The sequence below is a fragment of the Sinocyclocheilus rhinocerous genome, unplaced genomic scaffold (assembly GCF_001515625.1).
Source record: "Sinocyclocheilus rhinocerous isolate Xijiao unplaced genomic scaffold, SAMN03320098_v1.1 scaffold793, whole genome shotgun sequence".
Taxonomy (NCBI): Eukaryota; Metazoa; Chordata; class Actinopteri; order Cypriniformes; family Cyprinidae; genus Sinocyclocheilus; species Sinocyclocheilus rhinocerous.
The window spans coordinates 115,724-126,380 of NW_015626360.1; the positions used below are offsets into that span (position 1 = coordinate 115,724).

General features: G+C 41.9%; 1 protein-coding gene across 1 annotated transcript in view; it reads right to left on the reverse strand.

Moving 5' to 3' along the window:
* Window positions 1-10,657, reverse strand: part of LOC107711580 (liprin-beta-2-like) — a 28,575-nt gene that overhangs the window by 4,655 nt on the left and 13,263 nt on the right. Inside the window, exons 12-19 of the mRNA XM_016516584.1 lie at window positions 9,570-9,699; window positions 8,249-8,258; window positions 7,941-8,015; window positions 7,710-7,829; window positions 7,439-7,586; window positions 7,022-7,133; window positions 6,711-6,799; window positions 6,490-6,612 (exon numbers count right to left, since the gene is read on the reverse strand). Of these exons, the coding sequence (XP_016372070.1) occupies window positions 6,490-6,612; window positions 6,711-6,799; window positions 7,022-7,133; window positions 7,439-7,586; window positions 7,710-7,829; window positions 7,941-8,015; window positions 8,249-8,258; window positions 9,570-9,699 (807 nt within the window). The remainder of the gene's footprint in view (window positions 1-6,489; window positions 6,613-6,710; window positions 6,800-7,021; window positions 7,134-7,438; window positions 7,587-7,709; window positions 7,830-7,940; window positions 8,016-8,248; window positions 8,259-9,569; window positions 9,700-10,657) is intronic.

Here is a 10,657-nt window from a genome sequence, read left to right on the forward strand (position 1 = left end):
ATGTGTGTGTATGTGTGTTTTAGCTTAGTTTTAATGTAATCTAGAATGGCCAATAAAATTCGTGTTTCATTTATAAAGAATCATTGTCTGATGTAGTATCATTTTAAAGTCAAACCCTTGCCAAAAATCACGTTACCTCTCTAAGAGCTTACAAATTATCATAATTGTATTGCCTCATGGCCCTGACAGAGATGTGGATCAAACCAGAGGACAATGCTACACCTTGCAGCACTCTCCAATAATTTTTCTTTTTCCCACACGGGGTCTGACTGGAAGAGGTCGAGGTACTGGTCTGCTTATCTCTAATGATTGGAAATTGAATCCTTTACCATCTCTGAGTATCAACAGCTCCTTTGAATCACATTCAGCCACTATTACCCACGACTACGCAACCAACTGGACCTTATTTAAACACGACACTGCTCCACTGATCATGTGCTGGTTACGCCACTGCACACCTCGGATCACTTTCTCCTCACTCTTAACCTCAACATGGTTCCTGACATAACACATACCCCTACACATGTCTTATTCAGATCAGTACTATATAAAAATAAAATGCATTTTGTATGATCCCTCTTATTTTGATAAAATAATTATCATTTTGCAGATACCAAAATGTCAAGATGTCAAAATATGTTATATTAAATCTGCAATCTCTGCCGACCTTGACCAGCTTCAGTTTGCATATAGAGCAAACAGATCAACAGAAGATGCAGTCATCACAGCTCTCCACAAAGCCCTTACACACCTGGACCAGGGAAACACCTGTGTAAGAATGCTGTTTGTGGATTTCAGTTCAGCTTTTAATACAGTCATTCCCCATAGACTGATTCAAAAACTGTACAATAATGGCCTAGGCAGCTCACTGTGCACATGGATACTGGATTTTCTAAGCAACACACCCCAGAACGTCAAGATGGGAGTTCAGACATCATCTACTCTCATCCTAAACACTGGCACGCCACAGGGATGTGTTCTTAGTCCCCCTCCTCTACTCCTTCTTCACCAATGACTTCTCGCCAATTCATCCTAGCAATACCATCTTCAAGTTTGCTGATGATACCACCATAGTAGGACTGATAACAGAAAATAATGAGACAGCCTACAGGGAGGAGATTCAGCATTTCACAGAATGGTGTCATCACAATAATCTGGACCTAAACTTCACTAAAACCAAATAAATGATTGTAGACTTTAGAAAATGTAAGTGCACTGAGCACTCTGTCCTCTGCGTACACAAGAAGGAGGTAGAGAGGGTAGAGAGCTATATATTTCTTGGTCTGCACATCTCGGCTGACTTCGCCAGGTCCACATCCCTCTCCCACCAGAATGGAATAGCCCAACAGAGAATTTACTTTCTTGGGAAGTTGAAACATGCCCACCTCTCTCAAAATCTACTGACCAACTTCTGTCGGTCAGCAATAGAGCCTCCTAACCTACTGCTACACAGCGTGGTTTAAAAGTTGGGTTACACTTTATTTCGATAATCCACTTTAGACATTCTATTAACTATAAGTAACTTTGTAACTACATGTCAACTACATGTCAACTAATTATCATTAATTTGCAACTACCAATCTGTTCCACCTTTATTTGACCCTCTAACTCTAGCACATTCTATTACTATATACATGTACTGCATTAGGCTAACCAAGACTTGTCATTTGCACTTATATATTGTTGCTCTTTTGTTAGTTTTGACTGCTTTTATTTTTAAAGAAAACCACCACTTCCCCTGAAACTGTCGGGAGAAAAAAATATTCGGTTACACTTTATTTCGATAGTCCACTTTAGACATTCTATTAACTATAAGTAACTTTGTAACTATATGTCAACTACATGTCAACTAATTCTCAGAGTAGACTGTTAGGGTAGGTTTAGGGTTAGTAGAATAAGTTGACAAAGAAAGTGTTTTAGTAGACACTTTAACAAGTGTCTACTAATACTCTACTAACTGCTAGTTGACATGTAGTTGCAAAGTTACTTACTGTTAATAGAATGTCTAAAGTGGACTATCGAAATAAAGTGTTACCAAAAGTTGCACAGAAGAATGACCTGCAGCAAATAGTGAGGCCAGCTGAGTGTGTCATTAGTTTGTCACTACACATACTCAGTGACATTTATACTGGCTGACTTCAAAAGAAGGCCAACTGCATCTTAAAAGACCCCACTCACCCTGGACATCATCTGTTCTCCCCACTACCCTTCTGGAGAAGACACAGACTAATACAATCCAAAACAAACAGACTGAAAAACAGGTTCTTTCCCCAGGCAGTTAAATGCTTATATGCATACCCCCACACTCCCACGCAATACATAAGACTGTGCAATAAACCCCTACCTCAAAGAAAAGAAAGTGCAATAACTTATCCCACCCATTATATTCTACACTGCACTATACTTTACTCTGCACTACCTCACTGTACTCACTTGTTATCTCTGTATTTATATACAGTATATCTTCATTCTATATTTATGCCTTTGTCATTTTGTATATATGTATTGTCTGTTTTTTACTGTTTATTGTTTGTATATATCTACCTATTTTCATTTACATTGTGTTTCCCCGAGGGGAATGAGATGCTGTGTCAGAAACGCTTTGGAAACACTTCTGTGTGACCGTGTCCTGAAGCATGTGCGAAATCAGTCCAATGGAATGGCAAGACGTCACGGGTGGGGTGACATAGAGACCAGGAAGCTTAAAAGCGCAACCGAAACAAACAGCATTATCTTCTGATAGGGCAAATCAAGCTGCTAACAGGGATGCAGGAAGTATGGCAGGGAGACGCAGCATCTAGTTCCCCTCAGGGAACCATGGTTACATACGTAACATAGAGAGGTTCCCCTTTCAGGGAACTCGAGCTGTGTCAGAAACACTTTGGGAATAACAATGCCCACTCCGCCACACTAACAAATGCCTGTCTAGTGTAAAATCATGGTGAGCACAGCTCAGACAGAAGCACCTGAGAGTATGGAGTGGTACCCAAATCTAGATTGTAAAATGTGAGAGGACGTGAAATGTAAAACGTGAAATGGATGTGAGAGGGAGAACCACAGTGGATAGTGTGAAGTCTCAAGACACACTCAAGTCTGGAGACCGCTGTGCCCCTGAGGGCACTGAATAGAGACGGGTACTGTATAATGAGGTCTGAACTGCTTCTCCCCAATTAAGGGAACCAGTCTCTCTTGAGCAATCAGCTTGGTGCCCTGAAGCAGATGACTGGCAGGGACAAACCGAACTGGCTGCTTGATAACCTCCTCAGATGATGCAAGCCTCCCAGTGCCGCCATGTTTCCAGGTGGACACTGAGAACTGCAGTCACTGGAGAACAATGTGCCCCAACGCACCACAGGTGGCAGGGTTAACAGACCAAACTCTTGAAGGCACTAAGGAGAGATGTGCACCGAATAATGTGGTGTAAACCGCTCTTCCCCAGTGGGGCCTGCCCTCAGAAGTCTGATGCCACTGGAATCAAGACTTCTTACTGCACTGAAGCGAGGAGCTGGCACACGGCAGGGGCTGAGACCTGGGTCTGCCGTGTAGGCTTTATCCACCAAAGCCACTTGATGGGTAATGTCAGGGCCTTCAGGAACGATACTGAATCGGTGAACAGATAGCTTACAATTGTCTGTCCTACTTTAAAAATTGTTTAACCTGTTAACCTGCTCCCCCCATTTTGGGACTCACAGCTGAAAATGACCTACCTAAATTAAAATGGTAATAGTTCCTGATAACAGTGTGTTACACACACGATTTAGGTATCTTTGGAAATAAGACACTTTAGGCTTTACTATCCATCATCCAGAGTTGATAATCCTCAAAAAGATAAAAAGTTATAGACACTGAAGTGCCTTGAAAAACATTGTACCACACTGAATGTTTTTTTTTATTTTATTTTTTTTATACAAATACATAATGGGTTGAAAAGTAATGGGTTGAAAGTCACATGTCTCATGAATTTATATTTCAAATTTGAAGAAGATACCATGAAAAATGAGATTCCTGCAGCCATTTTTCTGAGACTATGTCTAGTCCCCCCACCCCGTTTGAGGAAAAATAGCCACCAAATGTAACCCTTACAAATGTAAGGGTTCTACAGACTAGTCTACACTGAATCTCAGACATTGTAGAAGTGATTTATTTCAGCACTAGAAAAATACAATAAGAATATTTTTTGGAGTAATAAAAAGAAAAAACGAAGAGAGGGAAAAAAAAAGAATTAGCTTTGTATGGCAAGTACATACTCTGATTGCCAGACATACAGCATTCACACTGATTGCTGGTCATACAGTCAGTAATCACATGCTGGTCATACAGATGGTAATCATACAGATGGCCAGCCATATAGTCAAAAGTCACACTCTTATGGTCGTTCATATAGACAGCATTCACACTAGCTGGTCATACAGTTAGTAATCACATGCTGATGTGCGGTCATACAGATGGTTATCATACAGATACAGCCACATTCCCCACAAAACACACACACACACACACACACACATATATGAAAATGTTGAATAGGGAAAAAAATAAGTATTTGTGCAAAAAGTCGATCACTAAGTTACGCCCCCAACAGATGACAGGTGCGTCACAGCGTGCATCACTAGCAGTCACGAGAGAGCGCCAGAATTCAAATAAACAAGATTCTGCATATCTTTGACTTTTTTTTTTAGTGGATGGTCTCATTCTGTGTGAGACACTGTATACTACAGAACCATGTTGTTTTTTTACTAACAAGTCACAGTTTTTTGAGCGTAAGTTATTCCATAACGGATACAAACAATAACTCTCCCCGAAGAAATGAGACGCAAACAAAGGAATAACCATCCATATCACAACGTTATTGTTTAGTTGGACTAAAGTTGCTCTATGGGATGTTGTTCAGTGAACCCTTGCCTTTCTAACTGAAACCAGGATTTACAGCAGTGGATGCATTTGTGACTCGTTATTACGATGAATCTGGTACGTACTGTGTGATTATTATGCATGTTTTGATGTGTACTGGTTACACAAATTTAACAAATACATTCCTTATAAGCTTTCCATTGAAAAACAGCGATCTATTGCATGATCTCCACACCTCGGTGTGGAGATCAGGGAAAACCAATAGATCCCGACGTGGAGGTTGTGATTTTGCACTCCAAAAGTGTCCATCCAATTTATTCTTAGAACATCCTGCTTCTCGGCCAGCCAGTCAATGTTTAACCTGACTACGGCACAAGTTACAACCTCCACCAACTCCTCATGTGCAATGGAATGAGGCAGTGAGCCCTCACTCTCTTCTGCATCGATGTGCTGACCTCTTCTGCATCGACGTTCTGACATCGATGTGTAGCACTGTGCTCTCCCTTGGGGGGGGGAGGATGGGAAGAAACCGGAGAGGGTGCTACCGTGCCCCAAGAGAGTGTTGTATTTAGAAGGTGAGGAAGTAGAAAGGGTGAGATCCATCTCCAACCCAACTTCTCAAAGCCAGATGACAATTTCATCATTTAATTCCTCAGAATTACTTGCAGCCAAACAACCAGACAAGTGAAACACGGTCTGGACGTTAAGCTGAATATTATAATATTATATGCAATTTGAAAGAATTGTGAATAATAGCTTGCAAACACATTTACACTGTTGCACGTGGTCGGAGGAAAGAGAGAGAAAGGGAACCTCCCATCTGCTCACAGTTTCCCCCGGCATTATTTTGTTGCAGACCCATAATGCCATGAGATCCGAGCCACTCGAGTCTAAATTGCATAAGACTTTCTTCCCTCAAGAATAAATGCTAACGGGAGCAGAGCTATCATTCCAGATAGTGCACATTTGTACACGTTGGGACATTTAGGCATGAACACATTCAGCCCCCTCAAGAGCTGATTGTGTGTGCTCCGCTCCCAAACAAACAACACAAAGATTGTGTGTATCCGCACTCGTAATGTTTAGTGCAGGCAGGGAAGAACACACGGTCTAAAGTGCTGCCTGTTTTTCTTGCTTGCCATATATAGGTGTGATTGTCCACTGGTACTGACAAACAACAGATATTTCAGACTGACACACACACAGAGCGCTTGCTGAAGACACAAAACCCAACGCTGTTTGTTTTAGATGCGCTTTTAAGCTTCATGTTCTCTACGTCACCCTGCCCGTGACATCTCGCCATTCCACTGGACTGATTTCACATATGCGTCAGGACACGGTCATGCTGAGACGTTCCAAAAGTTTCTGATGCAGCTTGAGTTCCCTGAAGGGGAGCCATATATATTATATGGTGTAAATGTATATGTCAATATATGAAATGGTTACAATTTCTAATAGGTGTCTCATATTGCTGTCAATATAGGTATATTTATGTTTTGAATTTATATGAGCATATATTTCATATATGTACATATATTACATTTGCATATGGGTGTGCTGATGTAAGTATCCCATATAATTCTGCATGTATGTTGTAGAGCTTGAAATTATGAATTTTTAATCAGCGATTTGTCTTACCTCATCCCCTGGCCTGCGTCTCAAGCAGTTTGGGTTAAACTTGTTAACGTGGAGGACATGGATGGCACATTTAATGCTCAGATGATGGAGTTGACTGGTGACTTTCAGGAACAAGAGATCATTCTGTGAGAAAAGAACATCAGTTTCTAAAGGGTTGAAATATGTTCATTTGAAAAACATTGCATTTTTCACACGAGGGTAGAGATAACTTTTGGTCTTACGACTGTTAGATACTGTAGCATGCGGCCATCAACCTTGCTTTCATAGAACTGATCTTTGTACTGTGGTAAACCGATGTCATCAAGCCAACCTGCAGATGGAAAATGGGGCAGTGGAAACAATTTGGCAAAATACATGCACTTATTTTAATACTGTCAATACTGCAATATCATGTAATGATTATGAAGGATGCAGACTTACATACACATAACTAAAGCCTAAAACCTAAATTACCCCTCTTTGCTGCATGGCAAGCAGTAGTATTTCCTTCAGGAAGTGAAAATATAGCTATTTTATTAATATAAGTACATACGTGTAACCCAAATGTGATCCAATTCTGAAGATTTCTCCATTGTCTTGTTACTAAAAGCTCTGAGAGCCAGTTGCAGCTTTTTTCTGTGCAGAGGATGTTTAATACAAATCTCCTGTTGAAAACAGAGCATTAGAGTCACCGGAACTGTACTGTTTCAGTGAGATTTTCATGCACACCGGTATATGTTTTGTGGTTGATTTTAGATTTTAAATGGCATGTCAAAAAAATTAAATAAAAATAAATAATAAAAAAAAAAAACTATGGTTGATAATTTTTTTCAAGATTTATTCTCTTGCGTGCAAATATTTTCCAAACAGTTTACATGCAGATTACCCTGTTACTATTATAATCCATAGTGACAGGCCAACTTAGACAGCTACATAACCAAAATATAAAACAATACTAATAAGAATAAACCTTCTCAAGTTCCTGTGGAGTGGCAGAGAGAAGGGTTTGTCCGCTGTCCACCCACTGACGCGCCAAACTGACATACTGCCCCAAAGCACTGTCCTCCAGCCAACCACACACCTGCTCCGTTGTCCACTTAGAGAAAGATGTGTGTGCCCTAATGATGAGAAGATTATAACATAATTACAGCAATAACAGTTATTTATCTGTTATATGAAGGAGGTATCCCTCCGAAGTCCTCTGCACCTCTGGCCCTGTCTGTTCATGAAGGGAACTTTACCGGGATGAGCATCCAGAATCAGGGGCCCGTGTTAGCCGAGGCCCAGCTGTGGCCCTGAAGCCTCCTCTCTTGAACTGAATGGGCTCAATGTCATCTGACAGCACACCTGGCCTCTTCATCCTCAAAACAAACACACCCTGTCAGATGCTTGGTTTACACTGGTTTCACACAGAAACAGGGAAGATTTTTATAATTTAATGTTGCAGTTGCCCTTGGTCATAATTAACTCACTTTCCCCAAAGTCTGCGTATGCTGCTATTTTTGACGTTTTCTTGGAACACAGGAGACTGATGGCCGGAGTTGACTCTTATTGTTGAGTGGCAAGTACCATAAACAGCAACATAATATTGCTGACGAGCTGCGCAAAAAATCGTGCGAATGTGAACGTGGTTTTGCGCAGCTCGTCAGTGAACAACGGCTCTGTGTAGTTAATGCTGTTCAATGTGAAAGCCCGCAGGTGATGGAGATTTACCGCTGATTACAGAACCGGCTTTCTGACAAGATGCGCGTTAAATATCGCATGCGATTTATCGTGCAGCCCTAAAGGCATTGTAACGAGGAAGCTCAACTAGCACATGTTCACTATACAATATTATTCCTTTGAGGTAAGGTTACTTTTTAAAAAAGGACGAACTTAGTTATTCATTACTGACAAAATATCTATTGTGCATATCTTGAACGAGCGATAATAGCATGTGTTCAAAGACTTGAAATATTTTTGCACCGACAAGTGATTCTAATCCCATGTCAACATCTGTAACGTTTAAGTGAAGTGTTATGGTTATACTTTTGTAATAGTGTAATAATTGGATATTAAATTGCAGTACTGCATGCTTGACCACTATGGCTTTAATTGAAAGAACATTACTTTTTTTTCCATTCCTTTTTACAAACAAAGAGATGGATTATTTTTTCTGCAGCAATATAGAAAACCATAGGAGTGGTGAATTGAAAAAAAAAATATATAAAATAAAATAAACTGGAATATTCCTTTAAATACAAAGTGTCTTTTTAAAATTTCAACACAGTGAGTAAAAAGGATAAAAATAAAAGGAGGGAGAGATTTTATTGTGGCATTCGGCCCTATTGCACTGTTTTAGTTTTAGCTATGATTTACACATATGGAATTTACATGCAATTACTAAAGACAAAGAACTCTCTGTGTGTGTGTGTTTTTTTTTTTGTTTTTTTTGTCTTCAGTACTATTAGTTGAAAGCAGCTGTGCTAATGGAGCAGCAGAGACTAACGGAGCAGGTTTTCATAGGCCAGTCTCCAGTCTCCCTGCCTGTCAAAGCATGTTTGGGCATCTGGCAATGATTTGACTTCCTCAAGTCAAGCTTCAGTTACAGGGTGGGTCCTGAACAACAGGTGGGGCCCATATGATAGCTCTGGCTCCTGATGAAGACCCTTTCATTAGAATCCATCAAAGGCACAGGGTTTTAGGAAGAGTAGAAGTGGTTTTGCACCAAAATAGGGGCGGATGAAAGACTACAAATATACATAGTCACACACACACACACACACACAAAAAACAACTTTAAAATTCACCAGAGATGGGTGGTTAACTATCTAAAATAGGTTTCGAGGCATAGTACCAGCTCTAATAAAAGTTGCATAAAAAAGTCAAAATAGTTGGTCACTTCACATGTCATTTAGGTGGACTTTTTCTAAGTCAGTTCTTTACTTGAATAAGCTCCAATATGGACCTGACTTTATGCCAATAGTCAAATTATGCAAGATCATCTGTTCCCTGACAATTACCTCCATCTTCAACAGGTAAATACTAAATTATTACGATAGGCTTAAAAGAATCAGCAGTGACTTCAACACAGGACAAGATATTGTGAAAGGGTCTCATACTAAGGTTGATGTCTTCATCCTTGTTTTCTGGTCTCCTCTGGTCTGATGTGTCACTCATCTCACGCTCTCTCTTCTCTGGGTGACTCAACACTGTTGGGAGTGTCAGATGTCTGTTATCAGCTGGTCGAGTCTATAAAAACGGGTGAGAAGTGAAGTGTAGGTAATGCTGGCTGCTGCAGACATGTTTAATACATGTTTAATCTTCAAAAGTTTCCTATTATAGCATCAGCATTACACCTCTGCCAATAACAACATGGCCATGATTTTGTCACGAACACGGTGTGTGGAAACAGGCAGGATGACGAAGACGACAAAGAATTCCAATAATCACTTTAATTTATCGACAACAAACAGGAACAACCAAATATGGACACAGAGGGAGAAACCACAATCAACAGTTCACAGGTGTGTGACAGATTGCCCCCCTCCCGGAAGGCGCATCCTCGCACCGTGGAGACAGAGGGAGGGACAGAGGGGGACTTAGGAGGATGACAAAGGAGTGGATGTAGGATGGTGACAGGGGAAGGCAAAGGGCTGGCAGGCAGACCAGACAGGTGGAGGTTCCGGCGGAGGACGGACTCCCAGGAGAAGGACGACTAACAGAGTCCAGGGAGGTGACGATGGAGGGAGGAGCCAGGAAGATGACAGGAGGGAACCAGAGCAGGAGGAGGAGCCAGGTGGGACCCAGGCCACAGCCATGATAGCGGCCCACGGTGGAGCCGACGGAGGGAGGAGCCAGGGTGGAGGAAGGGCTGACAACTCCAGTGGGCTGACTGAAGTTGGCGGAGCAGGTGGTGGAGGAGCCCGAGGCGGAGAGCCGATGAGCCAGGGCGACACCGAGGATCTGGAGGGCCAAGGCGGAGCAGATGGCGCTGGCGACCGAGGCGGAGACGGGGATCCGGAAGGTCGCGGTGGAGCTGGAGTGACAGAGGACTGAGGTGGAGCCGGAGGGAAGGAGGGACGAGGCGGAGCCAGAGGAGTGGAGTCCCGAGGCGGCGGATGGTCAACAACTGACCAAGGCGGAGCCGGAGGAACGATGGAGCCCGGTGGAGCTGGTGGACTGACGGGCCATGGTGGAGACAAGGGAG